The sequence below is a fragment of the Helicoverpa armigera genome, chromosome 19, assembly GCF_030705265.1.
Source record: "Helicoverpa armigera isolate CAAS_96S chromosome 19, ASM3070526v1, whole genome shotgun sequence".
NCBI classification, from domain to species: domain Eukaryota; kingdom Metazoa; phylum Arthropoda; class Insecta; order Lepidoptera; family Noctuidae; genus Helicoverpa; species Helicoverpa armigera.
Genome location: NC_087138.1, coordinates 2,872,085 through 2,896,267, shown reverse-complemented (window position 1 = coordinate 2,896,267; position 24,183 = coordinate 2,872,085). Strand labels below are relative to the sequence as shown.

The following is a 24,183-nucleotide window of genomic DNA, read 5'->3' as shown; positions in this document are numbered from 1 at the left end:
AGATTCTCTGAAAAGTCATAAGGTATCGTACTTACAAAGTCCAATTACTGCACATTCCATTAGTTACATGTGGCCTGGAGTCTGGTGTCTTTTATTGTTGACGACGCTGCAAAATATTCAATATGAAACCTACTGAATTTCGGTAAGTCTATCACAGCATTCCCCTCACTTTGTCAGCTGAGGCCTGTTGTTTTGCTCATGTTTAAGAGCACTTTCACTTTTTGCAAGTTAAGTAAAGACCTGAGTAAGTCAGCGTTGCCCAGTAGGGCCAAGGCCTGCCGGGGCTGCGTGTTGTTCCAAAGAGATACCGCGGCCCTGGTACATAAAAGGTCTACGACAGAACACGACGGTTTTTAGTCAGTAAGAGTCTGACACTCCCTCACCGCTGCTAACCCACAGCGGGAGGTCATTGGATGATTTTTGACGTCGTTAAAAAAAGGCCTGAGTAAGAAACTCCTGCTAATTGTGGTTGAGATGAAATATTAGAATAAGGTTGGTATGAGACTGAAATAAAACCACCATTTAAAAATGTACAACTTTATTAACATAGGTTTTCACAATTTAACATAAGGTACTGTACACACCGGACTACTTACAACGCGACTAGTGCAATTCCAGATATGTCACCATAACATTATCAAAACATACAACTAAATTATTGTTCTATAGTATAAAAGATACAATCAGGGAAATAATTCGAAGCTTAGGACTTTCGAAGACATTAATAGGTATTTGTACTTACCTACATCTGTCATTTTAACATGTTTAGCAGTCATTACGGATAATCAAGCCAGGAAGTCTGACACCAGTCTTACCAAGAGTATAAGGTCGTCCGAGTAACTGGATTAAGGAGGTTAGGTAGGCAGTCGCTCCATGTAAAGCACAGGTACTCCGCTGCATGCGGTTAGACTGGAAGCCGCCCCCAACATAGTTGACAGATGATGAGGTATCATAATGGACCAATCTCTCAATCTCCGAAGAAAGGTAAGACCATGGCACATGTATTCAGGTGGGATGGGTCTATTATACTCCTTGTAAAATACTGTTACTCAGTTGCATCAGGTTTGATGGGAAAAGGTTAGGCAGAGACGATGATAATGTCAGTGGGTTGAGATATGGAGCTGATGATAATGATGAAGTTTCATAGTGTCCGGTTTCAGAGGCCGATAAGGACCAACCAGGAACCAGAGAGATATTAATTACCTCTGCAGCGGTTTCTCGTTCGTACATTTTAAAATTTTAACAGCTGTTCAGACCTATGTACCTATCGAAGTTCACAGGAGTGATTTGATGTTTTCTGGAGCATCAATGAGATACCATACCTTATTGGTCCTGTCAAGTCCGACTCACGAATAGTTTCCCCGATTATAAAAAAGCTACATTAAATAAAAATTCTACCTCATTATGCTCGTATTAAAAATCATTCATAAACGATATTTACATTATCAACAACCTAGTTCAAAATCCAAGCATAAAAATAACTTTATCTATGCCCGTAGATTATTAGTTATTTATATCTTCCATAAGTATGAATTTGACGAAGTCAAAATAAATAATTAAAAAAAAGGTCAACTAAATAAAATAACTGCTGTAGGTAAGCATCCATTAATTAAAACATGAACGAGAAAATTGAATTATTTTCCATCGTTTGACAAAGATTTTCCTTAGCGAATCAAATTATTATTTTACCCTACAACTTACCTATTTAATTAATAAGGCTCAATTTACTGTGATTCATTTCCACAGTACAACGTTCTAAAAAAAACTTCTATCCACTCCATAACCAATAATATTTTTCGAAAGCCTATTTTGGAACCAAACGATATCTTTTAACTCTACTTTTTTATGTAGGTATCAAAACAACTAAAAATCTAGGTAGTTTCTGAATAACATGCATGTTTATATGACAGTAAACAATATCTTTAAGACAAATTAACAAATAAATTAAAATACATCAAAATAATAGATCTTGGGCGCTGAAGATACAATCCAGCGCCAAATAATAAAATGCCTTAAATATTTAAATTAAAAATAAAAACTTAAAAAATAAACATTTCATTTTAAATAAATGAGTGCAAAAATGCAACAAGTGTAATAATAAAATTATAAATACGACTTTACAAAAATTTCGATACAATTGCAAAATAAAAGGTAAATTCAAATATAAAAGCTAAATTATTTAGTATCACAGGATAAGGATTGACCAGAACTATTTTTTCATTTACAATTTATACACAAAATTATGTACAAATTATTACATTTTATGCAATTACAAAAAACCTTAAAAATTTTGATAAGGAAAAACTTAATACTGACGACACAACCATTTTTTTAAAATAAAATAATAAAAAATAATTATGAACGATTTGTCGTCTGTCCATATAAAAAGGCCAATCCTGAGGAACTTGTATGTATAGCAATTAAAAATACACATTTAAAACAATAGCTTGAAACTGCGATAAATAAATACAGCTTAAAACAGTATTTCAAAGTCACAAAATGAAAATAATAACTCAGCTAATTATGGCAAAATATAACAGCTAACATCAAATGGTAATAAGTTATAAATAATAAAATACATTTAATTTTTTGTATTTTAAAATTAATATTAAAAAATATGTTGCTGAATAAACAAAATAAAATAACGACCACTTCTTTCATAAAGACAAAATTCCTATTTGAAAAGTAAATTACAATAAAAAATAATAGTCACGCATTATATTTTCGGAAACAAAACATAAATACCAAAAATATGAAGATAATACCAAAACAAGATTAATATAATGGGGATGTCAATCACTAAAATTCGTTTATAATGCAATAAAATAATTAACTGTGAGAATATCATTAAATTGTTAGGAATTCAAGACTAGTCTGCATGTATAGCAATCTTTGAATGACCCAACACGCTAGATGGAGTCTCTTTATTGGTAGACTAGCTGGCTTCCTGCGATTTCGCTCACATCTTGGGGGAACTTCTTCCTGTACCCGGACAAAATATAGCCTATGCTATATACTCGAAGATATTGATATAGTTTCGGAGTTGTTAGGCTCCAAAAGAAACAAATATTTCCTCAAATAAAGCCTACATGGGCATTCTCATTCACGAACCAGTTCAGAATCACCCTGCTCTAAAATCAAACGCCAATTCGGTCATTCAAAAACTACCAAACTCATCCTACCAAATATAAAACGCGCCTAACATTTATGCATCAAAAACCAGGACTTATAACCCTAAAAACGATTATCAACCTTAAAACGTTTACGATAGAGTCGAACACCGCTAACCTAGCTATGTACACAGATTTACATCAACAAGTTCTAATACTTAGAATAGAATAGAAGTTTTTTTTTTCCAGTATTACAGCAAAAAAATAAAGAAAAACTTAACATGGAGGCTGTAATACCGAAAGCACAAGCCTATGCTCAGGCTTCCCAAAAGGGGTTGCCAAGCGCTGATTTTCAGCTCGAACCCTTGACTCCCGTTTACATGTTTACACTTGTTTTTAAAATTGAATGCGTTTTTAATATTTCTTAAAGGTGGGGGAATATTATTCCATATTTTTGAAGCTGTATATTTGAAGCTACCCTTATATCCCTGTGTTCTGTGCTTCGGTATAATAAGTTTATTTTTTAGTTTAGATCTAGTATTTAAGTTTTGGTCATCAGCGCACCAAAATAGTTTATTGTATAGGTATGATGGACGTTTATCAGTGATAACCCTATGTATGAAAACCAATAAATGCACATGGCGTCTTGATTCTATATAAAGCAATCCTTTTGCATTTATGATAGGAGATATGTGAGACCTTTTTGGTACTCTGTAGCAAAACCGAATGCAAGCATTTTGGACCTTCTGAATACATTTTTTTGTCGTTTGAAGTATCCTAGGTCCATACACAACATCACAGTAATTGAATGACAAGAGCACCGATAAATGAGATAGAAGTTTCCTTACGTCTTCAGAGAGGAATTCCCGAATACTATACAATACTTTTAACCTGTAAAATGCATTCCGCACTAAATTATTAATATGGTCTGAAAAGCGGAGTTCATTGTCCATAAGCAGACCTAATTTTTTTGTAATTCTTACCCTTTCGAGTCCGATCACAATAATTGGTTCGTATAGATTTTCAGCAGTATTTATTTGGTGTTTCGTGCCGATTATCATGCATTTGGTTTTCGATGTGTTGAGTACCAGAGTGTTATTTTGAGACCAGTCAACAATTCGATCTAAACCTTTCGTGATATTTTCTATAGCTTCATTTCATTTAAGGTCCTCTTCCTCATCTTCGACGTAGAGTAAATCTTCCATTTTGGTCATGAATTTGCTGTTTAATTCTTGCTCTTCGGGTACTGGTGTAGTCTGAAAAGGTTTTGAGAAAAAGTCCTCGTCAATACCTAACTTTATTTTCCCCTTTTGGTTCAAACGTGCTGTTAGTAGTTTTTGTTACCTGATTTATTTTGTTAGTAACCACACCATTAGTTAAATGTTGCCAATTTGCCATGCCATAAGACCCAAAAATATAATATCAGTGCATAATTCGCTGTGCAGGATAGAGTATGCCATATCAATATGCATACTTTATATGTATGTACAAACCAGTTATTGTCCCAGTCTTCACTAAATCGGGGCGGAACCGAGAATTTTGAAGCAACTAATAGAATTTCTCCGCCCAGATGGGAGGTGAGATGAGATGTGTGAACAACAAAATTCTATATGTTGTTTAAAAACCTTCTTTCTGATCCGCTTTGGTAGTCTTGTTCTTTCTAGTGCATATACCTCACCAACTTACCTATCAGAAAATATTTTTGGATAGACCGTGGCTTGCAAGAACATATGATTTATATGGACATAGCTACTTACCTGTTATGACCCTGCAATACATATATGTAGCTTAAAGATACAGCTGTTTTCTAGTTTCCTTATTGGTTAGCTTTTCTATATGCTTAATATGTATACTACTATGTATAGTACCTTTCTATACAGTAACTATTACTAGTGGACTAATTGTTTAGTCTAGAAAAAAATCGCCGATCCATGCATTTTTATGCTATAAAATTTCTGACAAGCTGGTCCAAGTTTTGAAGACCACATAATATATGTATATGAGTTGCTAACTCAAAGATAAAACTAAAAGGCTATATTTGAACCCTAAGCTAATTAAACTAAGCATGACAGCGTTCTAATGAGAGGCTTTCCTTATCTCCACTAAGAGCGCTTTTTGCATGATTTTTGCGCGCGGCAGCTTAATTCATACGGGTGTACAAATATTAGTATATATCTCAAATAAATACTAATTAAAATTAATACATAACCTATTACAATTTCGCAAGCCAGCACTACATATGATAATTCCTTTCTAACGCTTAATTTTAGATGTGAAATGGGAATAAGTTACCTACTTAATATTTCAATGAACCAAAGCTATTTTTGATTTAGATATGTTTTGGGTAGTTTTTCTATATACATAGTGTACAGTCAATAACAAATTCTATTACATAGCACAAATAAAATTACAAAATACCTGGACACAAAAATCTTAAATGCAAAATCTGTATTCCTCAACTATAGTAATTACCTAATAACTAGATTATTTTGGTCTGTAATCGTGATTTAGTTGGTAGATTTTCATTGTTCAGGTATTTTGAGTTGTTTTTTTTTAAGGCTTGTTGCTGACCGTATAATTTTTCCCAAGAGGCTAATGTCCAAACGTGGTTCAATCAGTTGATGACGAAAATAATGCTGGTTATGTAAACAACCTTAAAATTTAGTATGTTTGTTAGATATTTTGCAATAGTAGGGGAGGCCTAGAAGGGATTTCGGGATTTACTCAAGCGCGGCAGATTAGTATATAGGGAGGTACCTATTACCCCATTTAACACCTCCACCAAATATAAGCCCTGTATATGCAGCCGCGCGTCTAGAATAAAGGATCAGATTAGTAAAAAAAAAATTATCATCTGACATTCTCCAGCGCGTCAGATTAAGATAGGGTAAGTTAGTTATATGCTAAAAAGTGTATATTCCACTAATCTGACAATTTGCGATTGACTATAAGAAGTAGGAAGGTTACAAACTTGTAAAAAAAAAACGTCATCTTGACTTTCTCGAGCGCGGCTATTTTTTTTTTTTATTTTGAAGGGAGTAATTCAACGTTCACGAAAAATATAAAATCTGACGATTCCCGTAAGCCGAAGTAAGGAAAATTAATCGATAAAGTTTAAAGCGTGCAGCTACGTGATGCCGGTATTCTCCTCTTGGGTCTTAAATAATCTACACTAATATTATAAAGCTGAAGAGTTTTTTTGTTTGAACTCGCTAATCTCAGGAAGTTACTGGTCATGGTATGCAGATATATTGTTTTTAACGAAGACGATTCATTTTATTGGATACTTTTGTTAAATACGTGTGCCTTCCAGTTGCATTGTTTGTCTATCGTGATACCGAGAAATGCCGTTTCGTATACTTCGCCTTTTTTATACAGGTCGTGGTGGCCTAGTCATCCGGTTAACATTGGCTCTACTCTGCATAACGTGGTTCACAAAGTACGCGCGTAGTGTCGCTTCATCAATGAAAGCAACTGCTATCTCTTTCTATCTGTTCTGCAAGAGTGGCAACGCGCAACTCTACTGGATGGTTTTAAACTAATAAATTAAGTCAAAATACGTATTTATTTTTGTATGAAAATAGCTGGGAAAAATGCTGGGCAGATTATTTAGATTTTAGATTTATCTATGGGTATTAAATTGAATAAAATTAGTTTTTGAAAGATTTACGCGTAGATTATTTCCGTCAAGCCATGTTATTATAGATTCTATTGTATTGTTTATGTCACATGTCATTATAATTAAATGTAATTATTATAGAAATGTATGTAATGTATGAGCAGATTGATACACTCCGCTAATAGCAATGTCATATATATCATTGTATGTGCCTTCTTATCGAGAACAACCTTTATTATAACAGCTTTGTTGAAATGTTTGTCCGTTCTGAGATATAGATCAAAAAGTGTGTAAAAGTTGATAGTACTTAGAAGACATACTCGTAGTAGCACTTAGATATTCCATTAAAAACTTGAGATATCAATGGATTATTTAGTTTTAACGGATTATTTAGATAAAAAGGCCTATACAATGATATGTATGACATTGCTATTGGTGGAGTGTACGAGGTTCCGTATATTTGTGTCCATTGTCCTTTATGTTTTTCATACTTATTTGCTTATAAATAAAAGTTTTGTACTTCAAAGAATACATACTGGTTTATTTACTTGCAATTTTTTCAGTTCTTCAATTTGTTAAAAGGTTTGCAAAAAAACTTTCCATTGTCAGATTAAGCGAATTCCTCCAGATAATCGTCAGATTATAAGATGATTACGTAAAGAGTACATAAATGACCATATATATCTTAATCTGACGCGCTCGAGTATTTCAAAATGGCGATTTTTTTTTGCAATTTCAAGTAATGGCCACGAGTTTAGGTCACGTCTAAATCGTCAGATTATTGCATAAGAGCCTTCGTTTTGGTTCACTTAACACCCCTTTTGATAATCTGACGCGCTCGATACAATTATTTTTTTTCTCATTTTTAACCCTTACCTACTACCACCCCCACCATGGAAACAGTCAGATTAATATACGTATGTTTTCAAAATAACGTAGGACGTGCATGCTATTAATATCTGACGCGCTCGAGTATGTCCATGCAACTGTTTTTTTTTACATTTTTGAAAGTTTATAGCCCCTCCACCCACCGATGAAAGTGTGTGTATGTCAGGACATTTTTTTCTTCTTATCATCTAAGCTTCGCAATCTAACAGGTCTCATTGACGCTCGAGTCACTCCCGATTTAGCACTCTCGCCTCCCCTACTACAAATATATATGTCACCGTAAGATTACAAACATCGTTAGATTACAATCTATCTCGAGAGATTGTAAACTGTCGAATTATTGTGAACCGTAACATCTGATTGCAATTTAACGCATTATTTTTCGCTATATTATAATCTATCGATGAGAAATTGTCAAATTGTCAACTGTCCGAAAGCTCTCCCTGATTGGTCAGTCTTTTTGTAAGATCGACCAATCACGACCAGCCGTTCTGTTGCCATGGAGTTCCCGTAGAGTTAGGAATGAATTTGTGTTTGAAGACAAACTACCTAATTGTTTTGTTTTTTTTTTTTTAATAAAAGTTTCTTATAATTTTCCAGTTTCATTTAAATAAAACTACTTTTACGGATTTTATCGCGGTCGGTTTTAAACGTCGGGATTAAATAATATAATATAACCGCGATAAAAAATTTAAATGGAACTGGAAAATTATAAGAAATTATTATTAAAAAAAAAAACAAAAATATTCGCGTAAGTGTCAGAAATCAATATGTTTCCAATTTCAATTTGTGTTTGAAGAATAAATATTTCGTTACAATTTGTTCTCTCCATATGTCAGGAATATTAATTACATACTCGTACTAAATAATAAATCCTTGAAGAATTTTTGAAGAGCATTTATTTTATTTAACTGACACCTCTATTTCATTCCTAACTCTACGGGAACTCCATGGGAACAGAACGGATTATTGGTCGATCTTACATAAAGACTGACCAATCAGGGAGAGCTTTCGGACAGTTGACAATTTGACAAATTCTCATCGATAGATTATAATATAGCGAAAAATAATGCGTTAAATTGCAATCAGATGTTACGGTTTACAATAATTCGACAGTTTACAATCTCTCGAGATAGATTGTAATCTAACAATGTTTGTAATCTTACGGTGACATATACATACAGACCTTACCTTAAGAACATCAGTGTTCTTCATACTTATGTAGTTTTGTGTGAAAATAGATAATATCTCATACAAAGACGGATTCGCAAGCATGGCTGGCTATATGGGGTTACTTCATTCGAATAGGCACTTCACTGAAGATAAAACATTTACTTTAAAACCAATTTAAAAATAAATCTAAAAATCTATGTACTTAAATATTATTATAACAGTTACTTCTTTTGGTCATCCTCCGAGCCTTTTTCCCAAACTATGTTGGGGTCGGCTTCCAGTCTAACCGGATTCAGCTGAGTACCAGTGCTTTACAAGAAGCGACTGCCTATCTGACCTCCTCAACCCAGTTACCCGGGCAACCCGATACCCCTTGGTTAGACTGGTGTCAGACTTACTGGCTTCTGACTACCCGTAACGACTGCCAAGGATGTTCAATGACAGCCGGGACCTACAGTTTAACGTGCCATCCGAAACACAGTCATTGGTGTCTAAGATATACTTAGAAAGTACATACAAACTTAGAAAAGTTGCATTGGTACTTGCCTGACCTGGAATCGAACCCGCGCCCTCATACTCGAGAGGTTGGTTCTTTGCCCACTAGGCCACCACGACTTACAGCAACAGTTACTTCTTTTGGTCTGGGTGTTATAATATGTATATGTGTAGCTATATGGTTGTGTTAGCACCCATAACACAAGTTAGCATGGGGCTAACCGACCGTGTGTGAAAAGGTGTACCGACATAATTTATTTATTTATTACTATTTAAAATAACATATAATAAAATAAAATATAATAAGTAACTTTACCTTTAGTTAAATGCCTAGTCAAATGAAGGTTTTCAGGCTTTATAAATATACTTATAGGGTACCATACTTAGGGTCCACATGTCTGGTTAGTAGCAGCATCAAAATGGGTGTAAAAATCTTATTATGCGCATAGCAATATATATTTTTTGGGAACATGCAAAATTCATTAAAACATAGCTTTATTAAAATGACAAATGTCAATAAAATAGGAAAGGATTAGCAATAAAAACATGACAAAGATACGACGGTGTTGAAGCGGTCATTTCAACCAAGCTATACTTTAATGAGTTTTAACAGCTAAATAAATTAATTTTGAAAAAACGTGAAATAAATTTAGAATTTTAAATTTGAAATGCCAATTAAAAAGAAAAAATATTAAATTTTGAATAACGTGTTTTAAATTTTAAAAGCCAATTTAAAAAATAATTTTGAATATTGCGCGATTATTTTGGTTTACCGATTTTTTTTTATTAACGCCAATTAAAAACATAATGGTTTAAATTTTGAAAAACCGCGAGAATTTTGGTATGCCAATTATCAACTTTTTAATACAAATTAAAATAGTATTTTTTTTTAATAAAACGTCACCCAATTTCATTCAAATTTAATTGCCAATTGACACAATTTTTGACACATTAATTCAGTGTATTTGATAAAACCTTATTAATACGATGTATAGATATCTTTCTTGAATACTAATACAGAATAGAGAAATGATTTAATTCGTGTCATTATTTTAAGCTCGTTCCACAGAGAGTTCACAATTGTCAAAAATTACTTCTTCATTTTAGGAGCGCCAAATTTTACAAAATCACCCAAACGCTTTCGATTTTTGGTTTTATTTGTCTTAATTTTTAGAGCTCTCTTCTCCAAAGCTTTTAACGGGATACACTCGGTACCGTAAACCATTTTCTCTTGTTTATTATAGATTCTGTTACGCGATTTCTGTTCATCCAAGGCTTCGTTTAATATCCTCGTAGTCTTTAGCATCACGTCATAGTTACGCGAACTGGGATATTTTTCGAAAAAACGCTTCCACTGGTCAAAACTTTTATTCATTTTTTTTATCGATTCCTTATATTTGGGTATAAAGTTCGGGTTGTTGACGTTGAAATTATAGGATATGTTATTTGGCTCTTGTATGACCGATAAAAATTTATACGATGAAGTTCTCGGCCCTTGCTCTCCTTGGCTGTTAGAACTTTTTTTCTCTTCATTTTGTTTGTCTTGATTTTGTTTCTCTATATGTTGTTTCTGTTGATATTGTTTCTCCTGATGTTGTTTCTGTTGATTTTGTTTCTCTATATGTTGTTTCTCTTGGTTTTGTTTCTCTATATGTTGTCTCTCTTGGTTTTGTTTCTCTTGATGTTGTTTCTGTTGATATTCTTTCTCTTGATGTTGTTTCTGTTGATATTGTTTCTCTATATGTTGTTTCACTTGGTTTTGTTTCTCTCGATGTTGTTTATCTTTATTTTGTTTCTCTATATGTTGTCTCTCTTGGTTTTGTTTCTCTTGATGTTGTTTCTGTTGATATTGTTTCTCTATATGTTGTTTCTCTTGATTTTGTTTCTCTATATGTTGTTTCACTTGGTTTTGTTTCTCTCGATGTTGTTTATCTTTATTTTGTTTGTCTTGATTTTGTTCCTCTATATGTTGTTTCTCTTGGTTTTGTTTCTCTATATGTTGTTTCACTTGGTTTTGTTTCTCTATATGTTGTTTCTCTTGGTTTTGTTTCTCTATATGTTGTCTCTCTTGGTTTTGTTTTTCCTGATGTTGTCTCTTCCGATTTTCTTTCTTCATATATCGGAATACCGCAGACACCGGCGGTTTTCTTACTAGGTACGTCTTCTGTAGTCGAGATGTGTCCATGGCAGTTTATCGGCAGATATATTTCACAAAATAAAAGAAAAATGTCTACATCTACAAATTGAGTATCGAATAACACTGAATTTACTTACATTCGCACTTGCTTCAATATGCACTGCTGTACTTTTTAACATTAGAAGAACAAAGCTGGGACGTAAACACTTACTACGGGAGTAAAGAAAAAGATCTTATCATGCTTTCCAATGAATTTATTAAGCAACACGTAGTGATGACACAAACAACAGGCGGTGTTAACTAGAATTTAAAATATATATAACATTTAAATAATGTGTCATATTTGACAATATTTCGGCTTTCTAGTTTCAAGTTACGATTTAATGTAAGACTGTCAATACTAAGCCTGATATAGTGAGTTGCACCATTTTACTATAACGATCATCGAACCATTTTCAGTTTTCAAATCGCCGATTTAACATGGGCGGAAAGGGTAGAGCTGGTTATGGTATGGCTATCGTTTTAGTAAAATGGTGCAACTGTGCCATTGTGTAATATTGTCAAAAATTCCACAAATATAAGCGAATGTTAAAAACGATACATAACATGCAAAAAATAAAGCTTTCCTTACTGAATCATCAACATTTTGTTATAAACATATACAACATGCAACGTTAAAAGTACTTAACCTGAAAATAATTGATCAGAACAAAGAAGAGAAAGAACTATGTAGTTTCTAATATATGTTAGGTTTTTCTAAATCCTTCATAAAAAATATTGCTCTGTCTATTTATAAATAGGCCAACGAACTTGCCAAAAAGCGAAATGATCAGCATTGCCAGCACAACTTAATAGTAGAAGAAAAAAATTCAAGGTTTTTTAAGTTGTTTAGCTCAGAATTTGGAAGTTGAATTAAAAATCGTTTGTGGTGTCCAAGGTTTTGCGCATTTAACGTAACACATTGTATATGCTACATATCGGCATTTACGTTACAGTATATCATGCAAGTTACATAATTATATACCCTTATATTGTATTTCATGCGTTATTATATTAAAATCATGCAAAAAATACCCAGTAAAGCTCTATGTAATTCATTTTGACAACACGAGCAAACGACGACAAAACACATTTAAAACCATGATTTAAACATGAAAACCAAATAATATTTTTATAATAGAAAACTCACACAAAAACTTTAAAAGCAAACCATTATTATTAACGTTATTATAAAAAATACAAAAATGTGGCAACACTGAAGTAAAGCTACCAGTTCACAAAATGGTAGGAATTGGTAGTAATTTCAGTGTGGCCATTTTATCGTTCAAATCCAGAAAGTGTGATATTATAATAGTAAAATGACTTTAAATAATAAAAAAAATGGAAATTATTAGGTAACGTAATTTTATCGAAAAACCCAAGTACCTTAATGGAATAGCACGGTGTGGCTAGACTATTGCAGTATACGTATATCATGACTATAGAACAAGTTACTGGCAAACATATATTGAATAAATATTTTTTAATCAAATAAATTCCATTGACTTCGTCGAGATTTAAAACGAGTTGAATCATATTCACCCATTGAATTTCAGGTGATTACAATTCACTGTCCGAAAGAAAATCATATTTCAATGACAAGAGTCTAATGTGCCTATTTGTATAAATTATTACGAAATAAAAACACCAATGGTTAGTAATAAAAAAACATAAATTGTACCATAAAAATAAAAACATTGGAATCCTACCACTGTGGTAGAATTTTCAGCGGTACTAATTTTTTGCAATCAGTAAATTCTTTAGTCACTTCTATTCAATAATAACTTAAACTATACGCATAGGCAAGCCAAAAGGACATTATAAACTTGTCACCAAAATATATTTTCAGTATGGTAACATTGAAAGCCACATTTATATTATATAAAAACAGTATCGTTGTTTTATTCTCTTTGATGGCACACAACAGTCTTATTTAGTTTACTGGCAACCCAACTTGGTGGAACGGTATATAGCCTATTAGGGCGATTCTTAATGAATAAGCAATAAAATGTTATATTTTTGAATATATCTTATTGTTCTATAATAACTTTAAAAGGAGGCGATTCCGACAAAAAAGGATCGAAGAGTGGGAGACGAAGAGGGAGGGCATTTGTCCAGCAAAAGGTAAAATAAATTAATAACTTCAACTTCATGAAAGAAAGTTTCTGAATTCGGGGCGTACTTTTAGTTTATTTGTTAATTTCACTTCATTATATGACTTGATAGCATATGTAAAACAAAGTCTCTTCCCGCTATGTATGCGTAGACTAAAACTACGCAACGGATTTTAATGAGAGTTTTTACTAGATAAGAATGACTCAAGAGGACGGTTACAATATAAAATCAATACCCTTATGAAGCCGGGCCGCTAGTTGCCTCGTTAATGTCCTCTTTTTAAATAATGGTGCTAATCCATTGAGAATCACCCAGATAGACTGGACCATTTTTTCGCAGCAAGTTGGGCGATCAGTGGGGTCCTCTACTAGACGTCTAAATTCAACGTCTGAATAACAATACTTAACAATTTAAATTCACAAAATCACAGAAACATTACGCAGATATTTTTTACTTAGACTTGGTTGATTTTTATAATATTTGTAAAGAAACTTTTATTATTACCTTCAAGTTTACTTTTTTACTTTGGCATTGCTATTTTTATAAAAACAGGATCTGATGCCGCGGTAACTGATTAATAGAACTTTTAATATCTTAAAACCTAAACTTCTGCAAAAGTGTGTATATAACATTTACTTATTTAACCTCATATCGCTATAATACTTCGAAATATATCATTGTGTCTCTTTGGCTTCATAATGAATAGTACAAAAGCGCAAACGCGCATCTTATCACAAAAAAAACATATAATTTTGCTGTTTTTTAAATTGTAACCACAGAAAATTTTGCTGTTTTTTTTAACTGCAATCACCGAAAAACATAGTCACTATATAAACTCATATTTCCTAGTGAATTTTACCTCAAATATTTGGCCAAACATTGGCTTCTAAGCCCACAATGTTGGCACATTCAGGAACAAACATTTTAATTTTTTATTTTTAAAAAGCCTTATAAAAATCAACCAAGCACAAAACCGAGGGGATCACAGTAACAGAGTCACACTAGAAGTATTAAAGCTTGTGCAAAGGGGGATGGGCAGTGGTTTAAAGTTAAGAGAACCGCCGAGACGGGGTCAACGTCCAGTACTTGTTAGGACGGCTCGGATCGATGCACTTGAATGCAGACTGTGGAATAAATATGCCATTTTTGTATACGAATAATATTAATTAGTGTGATGGTTGTGTGTGTTCCGAAATTGAAACTCAGTATACTGGCCTGTGTTCGTGACGTCATGAATCCGTCGCCATATTATATCGGCGAGGCAAGTGTGGCGTATACACGAGCACAAATGATATATTCAATAAATATAATATAGAGGAAATATGTTTTTTTGTTTGTACCGATTTGAAACATTCTTTCACTGCTAGGAAGCTAGAGTATCCCCGTGTAACATAACAGCATACTCCTACATTTTATCCGGGTACTAAAAGAAGTTCCCCGGAACGCGGGACACTATATTTCGAAAAGAATCGATAGTATGGCATCGATTAATGACGTCATGAACACTAGCTAGTATACAGAGTTATATGTCGGAACACACACATTTTGAAATGGGAAGATTGCATATCTTTAACCGTAGTGCTAGGTCTATGGAGTTCTATACGCTATGTTTCACATACTTATATTTTTTTTTATCGAAGATTTTGTGAGAAGAATGTATTTAAAATAAAGTGATACCTAATGATTCTGACGAAAGACGTGTTTTAGGGATTTTTTGAATGAATGTGCTCCGGCCATTTGTAGGAAGTTTGAAAATAATATACGTAGACATTCAATCTGACGGTGATTAAACTAATCATTGAAAAGGTAATATATTGCGGCTAGCAACAAAAATAGGATGAAAACTAGTATTTTTTTAATTTTCCACCTAATAAGGCTGTGGGTAGATGGTTCGATCATATGCTTGACGCAGAATACGGTACTTCCAGACCTGGTACTCATCGCCAGAAAGTTTCTCTCTACGGAACCCTGACCGCCGGTATCTTGGACCATGTTTTCGATGCCGGTAGGACACTATTTTTTGTATATATTTTTTAAAACCAAATATTAAGAAATAAATAAAGATAAGTTATATTAATGAATAAATCATGTTTCATAGATCATGCAACAAACATGCAGACATGCAGGGTAACTAACGATTATGAGAAAAAAACATATTTTTATGCCTTCTAAGATTGTACTTTTTACTCAGAGACCTAGTTATGTAAAATATTTGTTTCGAAACTTGTTACGTGCAAATAAAGAAGTTCTGTTTTTAGTTGTTTAAATTAGCAATCAATCAAAAAGGAGGTAAATTATCGTTCTAAGGCCCAAGTTGACCGACACGACAATTTTACTACGAATTTTCATTTTCCATTTTCAAATCAAACAGTTATTTTTAAATTTAACCGACATTTAAATATGTCGGTGAACTTGATCCTCAGATTCAAGACACCAAAACTCGAGACAGTCTCTAAAAAAAAGGCACAACCTTCAAGACACGACAGAATAAGGGCGGATACTCACAGCGGGATCGAGGCGCGGGAAAGGCGCGAGGCACACGATGAGCACAGTCATGTTGTCGCAGCCGAGGCCTCCCGTCGCGCAGTTGGGCGCGAGGCAGCGTTGCATTAGTGCCTCGCAGACCGCAGCTGGCTCCCAACCGCTTAGTAAGCGGACGCGGCAGAATGATATTACCTCCTAGAAAAAGCAATTATCCAAACTGAGAATGTTGTAGGCACTTATCTATAGCTATAAACAATTTATTATCGTCGAGTGTATGTATCGGCTCATTAACTTCACTTCAACACGTCTTCACTCCGCGGCGATGGGTAGAGGACTGCCTTCTCCACCCTGCACCCTGCGTAGGAGTGTAGGAACGACGTTTGACAGTGTGTGTAGTTTCATGGTTGTGTGTGTGTGTCTGTTTGTATGTTCGTTATGATCGTGTATGCGACAGAGAACTTCCTCCTTTTTGGGAAGTTGGTTGAAAATACAAAAGCTCACTGACAAGGGCCAGTTTTTAAAACAACGGTTTACATATTTTAAAAATTTATAGTAAACAGTTGTTATAAGAAAATTGACTGTTGATTTTTAACAGCCGACAACTGTCAGCGGTAGAACGATATCTAATCATGAGATTAACATATACTTACAGTGATTTATTTTCCATCTTGTAGCCTAGTTTTAAGACACATTAATTTACCGCGTACTTATCAAGGAGTGAAAGTTAACAAGCATACCATAATCGGATCATTCATTTATAGTCACTCATTACCACTCATTCTCAATCTTATGTCCAAGGACTTAAAGTTGAAGATTGTCTGTATTAAGGGAATATATTTACCTCGTTGGATAGAACTTCCCAGATGCCATCACAAGCGATCACTATGAACTCCCAGTCGTCGTTTATTTGCCTCACTTGCACGTCTGGGAATGCTGAAAACACCAGAAAATCCATTTTAACACTCAAAAGAATCGCCTGCAAATCTTTTTAAAACCTACTTTTACTTTACTTACTACAAAACATTATCAACTCTTAAATATATTTTTTTAAATTAAAATAGTAGAAAAAGTGTTTTTACTTGAGTGGAAGCGGAAATACAAACTACAACTACAGGTACTGTAGACCGCACATCAGTGGTAACTGTCATGCACCTTAACTCAATAGTAATAAGTACGATTTTCCTATAAAACTGTTACCACTGACCTGAAGTTGACTGTACAATTGCATTTTTTTAGAACTACTACTTACAACCAAAACCATGATGTTAACCAGATTATCCTCCCTAAAAAACTTCTTACATCAAACGTACCTGTAACAATCTGTTCCTGAGGCGACAGCCTATAATTCCTCTTGAACACATAGTCCCCCAATGCCCTGGATAGGGCCAAGTTCCCATTGACCCTGTTCAATTGTACCCAACCTCCCCCGGCCGTGATCCTACGCAACTCCTCTTCGTTGTTGGGCTTGTGGTCATATGAGAGCACCTCTACCTAAGAACGAAATATAGTTTAGATTTTAAAGTGGTGGATATAAGGTCGAAAATCGATTAAACCTCTCGAGAATAGAAGATAGGATAACCGAATAAGTTTTACCAATTACCGAATAGTCGTGAATCAATGAAAATAGGTCAAAATAGTTTTTGTTCTTTGATTAACTAAAAAGTCAAAAGATCTATCACGAATTATTTCTCTTGTCACTATCTCAACTGAAGCTCCAAACCTTATAAGTTATAATCTCCCAAAGCGCTGGAGTATCTAGACTAAAACTGAAAATTTTAATATAGCAAATAGCGGTGTAAACCTAAGTAAATAATGATTTATTGTCCTTGTATGCTTTCGTTACAACTTATAGAGATCAATATTGGAAATTAAGAGACACTCGAATTTTTTATTCTATAAAACACGATATCTCCCTCTTCATAAGTAGCCACTTACCCCTTCGAACATTAGAGAAGAAGCCACTTTGCCACTTACCCCTCCGCGAACACTAGCCACTGCCCTAGAATCTCCAACATTGGCACAATACAGGGTGTTATCCTTGACAAGCACCACAACTGCTGTGCTGCCAGCTACCTTCTCCTGCAGCATGTCTTCTTCGAGCATCGCCTGATCCAGGTCTAGGAAGCCCTGGGGAGAGGTTTGTTCTAGGTAAGACCTTGCCAGGTTTTGAAGGGAGATGATTAGATGTGGTAATGTTGATGTGATTTTAATCATTCAATATTATATTGTCTAAATTAAACATATCTAAACTACTTTTAAGTCTTTGTGTCAGAATAGCAATAATTTAACTGGCAGAATAGCGTCGAAAAAGTCTTACATTTGTTCAAGTTCTACTCAAAAGTATTTCTGTTGGTGACATATGTAGATAGAGAGATAGAGTGATGCTTGAGCAGTACCTATTTAAAATTTAGTGGCTTAAAGTATTCGGTATGTTTTGTTAAAAAAAAAATACAATGTTACGGAATCATGCCATAGTTTAATAATAACAGCGTATGTACAACAAAGACTAATGACCACATTATAACCGGTCTAGTATAAATTAATTGTTTGCAATATAAACGTGTAACTAACACCCACTAAATGTAACGGCGTCATACAACTCCACTCAGTTACCATAATGGGTGAATTGCACCATTTAACTATAACGATAACCAAACCATAACCAGCCGTATACTTGCCGCCTATTGGTCAACTCGGCGATTTAACAAATTTAAATTGTTCGGTTATTGATATAGTTAGTTAAATGGTGCAACCTACCGTGTTTCAATTATTTATTTCATTTCATTTAGCCTTCGCATTTTTCAAGCAAAAGTACTATACACTTACTTGGAATATGGTCAAGCCGATTAAAAAATACAATACTTTCTTTGTTCGAGTAAATTCATAATATATTCAGTCTAGCAGTTATTATAAAAAAAAAAAAACAAGTTTTTCACCAAAGAGATTTAGTAGAGAAATGTTTAACAAAAAGTTTTTTTTAATGACCGCGACAACCCTATTTCTACTTCTAATATTACACGTGTAAGTTTTCATATAATGAGGTTTTCACAAAAAAAAAACATAGACCAACATGCTATGACTATGCGCGTTTCATAAGGTCACTTTCAGAAGTTTGTATACACAGAAAATATACGTCAACTTGAACAAATATTATTATGTAGTATGTAGTTAGATGATGATGCATTATGTAAATATTCGGGCGGACAAGTCACGCTAAGTTATTAAGTGCGAGCTCGGAAAAATCTAAATTTAGAACGTGGAAAACTCTTACTAATAAATAAAAACGTATGTCGGAGTTATTATAAGCGTTCATTACAAGGTTAAGCATGTTTTTATTTAATTCTCCATTTTTATTGCGATGAATGCGGATAAAATAGAAGTTTATTTAAGCCTTGGTTGTCACTTTAGTAAGGACTTTACCTGTGTAGGAATAACGTTCATAATTAAATACATATTACAAACTGCAGTCACAAGATTTCCGAAAATGAAATGATGAATTAAAATTATTTCTATGAATTCTTAGGAAACCTCGCGTCCTTTCCTGAGTCGAATCATCCGAATCGGAAGATGCTTTTTGCGCAGTGACTCACGCTATGTTCTGTGATGACAAAAAGTTCAACGAGAATAACCACGGAAGAGAAAGAACGAGTGGGAGTGCTATAGAGCTGTTGCGCCCGACGCAACTTTAAAAAACAACCTTATCCAAATTCCTTAGAGACTTATGATACTTTGATAAACAATAAGTAGGTGTTTACGCTTAGATGGAATTAAACGTTCAGCCAATGACATTGTTCTATGTTCTGAAATGTACAACATAATTTTGAAATTTGTGAATTTGGCGACACTGGTTCTCGTACTGTACAGGTATAAGGGCACTTCCACTCGTTTCTTCTCTTCTGTAAGAACAACATATAGATACCTGTTTCATAGCCTCTTCAATGTTGCCAAGATGGTATTCAGGTCGAGCTGTTATAAATTTGTGTAAGTGCTTCCCAGCATACTCAGCTATATTTGCACCTGGTGACAAAGAATTATGATGAAGTAACTGTGGTGTACACTGTACTAATGGAGTATCAAGGGTGAGAAACTCTAAAGAAGACTAAGCTAGACACGATTATGAAGTCTATTGTAAATAATAAAATTGATAGTTTAAAAAACTAAAAAGGACACTTATAGCATGCACATTTGTAATAACGTCTCTTAGCTAGTCATGTATTGTCATCAGAACTCAGAGCGTGTACAATATTTCATTCTAATCGAAGAGCGGGTAGTGGGTCACATTAAGATTCCAAGATTTCCTTACAAACATAGTTACAAGTGAAGCTAATATAAGCGTGTTGAAACTCCTTACCACCATGGCCATCATATACTGCAAAGTACGCAGTGCCCGGATCCTCAGGTAGGGACAGTATGTGTGTATGGGAGTCATCCATGGAGACCCGCCATCCTTGCATGCAGGATGATCCGACGAGGTACCGGCTGTCCTGACATGTCGACGATTGCTTCTCCGTCACCGGCTCCGATAGGGTTTGCCCCATTACTCTGTAACGTCAAAATCATTTGATAAGTAAGAACAAGAAGTAGAAATGATAAGTAAGAAGAAGAAGAGAGAAGAAGAAGAGGTAAGAAGAAGAAGAATTATGAAGAAGAGGCAAAAAAAACGAAATTTTACTTCATTTAGGCCCTGCAAGCACTTTTGAATGTCAAAAATTTTAACAAGTTTGATTCTAGTTGTCCTTTCTAAAAGTATCTTCCTATGGAGAAGAACTGACAAAAAACTCTCTGGTTACTCTGCAAGTTTTTTATGTTCATGTCATCATCAGCCTTTTTCTCATACCCTAGCAGGGCAGGCCACAGGCCTCCTGTGTGAGAACACAGGGAAGGATGGAGCAATAATAGCCACGCTTTCTCAATATGGACTGTATTGTTAATATAAGTATTGATAAATTGAGCTATTATATTATCAAGACTAATATAATAAAGCTGTAGAATTTGAAGAATGCATTGATCTCAGGAATATTTTTTTCTATTTATAGGTCATATATTTATTTCTTTCTAATGGTTCCCATTTCAAAAATTCTGTGCTAGATAGCCAATATATAAATAGAACTTTGAGGCTACTTTTTATCAGTGTACATAAATTAGTTCTCACTGTACACAGGTCAAACTGCTGGCACAATCTCAAGGTCTTACTACAAAAAAGTTAATCAGGCTTTCATCACGTGTTAAATAAAGAATTGTATGGAGAATTTCAGTTTTTGTAGTAAGACACACAATCGGTAGAGAGATTTATAACATAATGGGGGATTTCATATATAGCAATGCACATACTGTAGTCACCAGTACCTATATACTTATCTGCACATAAGTTTTTTTTTGTATTATAAGAATCTATCCTAACATATAGAAGGGAAAGATTTGATTGTTTGTTTGAACCGTTAGGCGTCGGAACCATTGAACTGATTTGAATAATTCTTACACTGTTAGGAAGCTACACTATCATGTACTGAACATAGGCTACGTTTTATCCAGTTACAAGAAGAAGGAGGAGGAAGAAGATTCTAGAGTGCGGGAGAAACAGCGTAGAACAGTTGTGTAGCAACATACCTAAAATTATGAGACACATATCACAGAAAGACATCAATTATGACAGAAAATACTAGTTTTTGCCAGTGCATGTAAGTAGGTTATTCCTATATGCTAATCTCAACAATATATTTTTATGAGCAAATTACTGCATAATGCTATTGTGTGTTACTTTACATATTAACCCTATTGATAAGACTCTGAACGTGAGTTTATAGAAGTGTTTATACCACTATGTACTTGCCTATTTACACCCTAAAGTCAGAATAATTATAATGGCAAAATGCAAATGTTATTGTTTGGAATATATGTATACTAAATTGTGTGATTATGAAGATTCATGAAAATTAAATAGACATTTCCTAACTAGTTCCACTTGCAAATTGAATAGTTAACAGGTCTCCATAGTAAATGTTGTCAGAAAAATGTTTACATACACAATACAAAGATCTGGCAAACCATCATAAAATATCACGGGTACGTAGGAAATCGTAAAACGAATATTTTTAACCCAATCGATAGAACATCAAGTTAGATATGACTAACAAAACTGATGTCATACAATTTTGCTTATATCACCTCCAAAAAGACCTTTTTCATGACAACAGTCATTTAAAACTGCACCCAATAAACACAGATATTGTTTGTACAACATAATTATCTTGCTCGGCACTGAATAAACTTAAATAATCAAATTTATAACAACAAAAAAAGATAAGATAAACCCCTTACATGTACTGCGATGTTATTCCTCACGTTTAAAACAGAGAATACAAATAAATGCACTCACGATTTTCGTAACACAGAAATCCTTCTTGTTCACAATGGTGATATTTTAAAACAAATCAAGGTTTGTTTTCTCTAAAATTCACCAAAATGCGTAGGTAAATAAAATCCAAGAATTTCAGAAATTGAGAAACGTCAAAGTGACAGTTCGAGTTCACAAAACAGGGTCAGTGTTGCCAAGATTTATCATATTTTTAGAATAGTAGTTTTTATTACAAAAAATAAACACATTCCGATAAATTATTAAAATTACTGAATTTCTTTGAATAGGCCTATGTGACTTAATAACGTTATGATATTTATGAGATATATGTGAGATTTATCAGCATGTTGAATCGAAAGGTGATTACTTTGTGGCAAAGCACTTAACCAATCTTAATAGAACTTTTTATTTAAAAATAAAGTTTAATAATAGAATACGGCTAAAATCAATGTAAATGCAATAACAACAATAACTTAATTAAATAATTGTTGTTATTGCACGTAAATTATTTCAAGCAATAATTTCATTTGTGTAAAGACTGTTTATCTTCTTATGTGCCTACCCAAATGGAGTTAAGAAAAGATGGGTTATCAAAGAAGTCTCCTTAACTCTCCCCATAAGATAGACTCTTAAATTCATGATATTCTCTGTAAAAAAAGTTTTTTGTGATCTTAAAAATATAAGTCAAAATTCTTGTTGGCAGCATTTAGCTCCACATCGAATAGATTAAGCTGAGGTGAATACACTTAGGTACACAAGTAGGTACACTATCTTTTCATTCAAGTGCCATTATCACTGACAGTACCTACCTCAATCTACTCGCAATTAAACTGCAGACAAATGTGTTCAGATGAGACGGGCAACGGTCATACCTTCGGGTGAAAATACCTATTCAGCTGGTTAGTCACACTTCGTAGACCGTGACCAAAACCAAGACTCAGTGAAAAAACTAACATTTGCCGTTGGTGGAAATGAGCACACCTAGAATACAAAAAAAATACACTCGCCTCATTATTTTTGACGCTCCGAACATCATTTTGCTGTGTATACGCTTTTTAAAGAACTTGCAAAGAAACAGCTTGAGACAATATCGTTTGAAATATGTTTTAATCATACAAAACGGAATTTTTATTTATAAAAAAAAAACTCTAAAAGTGCAAATTTGTCACGTCAAACTTACATTCATAAATTGTGACAAATGATCTGGCATCGGATTTCTGACCGTGCCATGATACCAAAGAGGTTTCAGTTTCAATGGTTGGGGGTGTCAAATTAAAGGTTTATTGAATGAACACACTACTATGCACTTTCTCATTTGCAATGCGGTAAAGTTTTTATTATTTTCACACTTGTTTTCACTTTTAAACCATAGGATATACATATACCTACCCCATGAACTTTTTAACCGACTGATAAAAAGGGTTGGTTTTCTTAAAGATATTAATGCATTATGTACTTCATGTACCATTAACCAAATTGTTTCTGCCGATATTTCGTTAGTTTTAGTTTTTTTTTTATAATTACATTTATTTTTATAAAGTACCTACATAATCATCTATCGTTTAACTCGATAGTAGACTGGTAAATACTATGTTTTGTAAATAAATAAAAAAAACGTTTGAAAAATAACAATTAAAACAAAACAGTCTCCAATATTACTTACGTCCTAAAGCATTATTTGCAATAGTTATACGTTTCCGTCGTGCGTATAATATTGAATACGTAATCGTAATAACCATAACATTATTATTATGTTAGCTGATTTCAA

At 33.7% G+C, this 24,183-nt stretch overlaps 1 protein-coding gene across 5 annotated transcripts; it reads right to left on the bottom strand.

Moving 5' to 3' along the window:
* Positions 1 to 521: 521 nt before the first annotated feature.
* Positions 522 to 23,557, bottom strand: LOC126054723 (probable protein phosphatase 2C T23F11.1). Of its 5 annotated transcripts, none has more exons than XM_049841307.2 (8): positions 23,423 to 23,557; positions 20,412 to 20,602; positions 19,980 to 20,077; positions 18,035 to 18,187; positions 17,371 to 17,551; positions 16,902 to 16,993; positions 16,082 to 16,255; positions 522 to 4,366 (listed from the first exon to the last, which is right to left on the bottom strand). In XM_049841307.2, the coding sequence occupies exons 1-8, from the start codon at positions 23,527 to 23,529 to the stop codon at positions 4,268 to 4,270; spliced, it is 1,095 nt and encodes a 364-aa protein (XP_049697264.1). In that variant the 5' UTR covers positions 23,530 to 23,557; the 3' UTR covers positions 522 to 4,267. The 5 variants fall into 5 exon arrangements, with proteins under 5 accessions (XP_049697264.1, XP_063895436.1, XP_049697262.2 ...); XM_064039366.1 differs by lacking the exon at positions 522 to 4,366 and adding an exon at positions 10,107 to 11,449; XM_049841305.2 differs by lacking the exons at positions 522 to 4,366; positions 23,423 to 23,557 and adding exons at positions 10,107 to 11,449; positions 22,379 to 22,607.
* Between the last annotated feature and the right edge of the window lie 626 nt (positions 23,558 to 24,183).

Excerpts from the sequence above, each read along its gene's own strand:
- LOC126054723 (XM_064039366.1), bottom strand. The coding sequence starts at position 23,529 with ATGATTAAAACATATTTCAAACGATATTGTCTCAAGCTGTTTCTTTGC. Across the intron at positions 16,256-16,901 it reads GGGAAGTTCTATCCAACGAG|GAGGTAATATCATTCTGCCG; the intron begins GTAAATATATTC and ends TGCTTTTTCTAG. Across the intron at positions 11,450-16,081 it reads TCCCGCGCCTCGATCCCGCT|AAGACGTACCTAGTAAGAAA; the intron begins GTGAGTATCCGC and ends TCTCGACTACAG.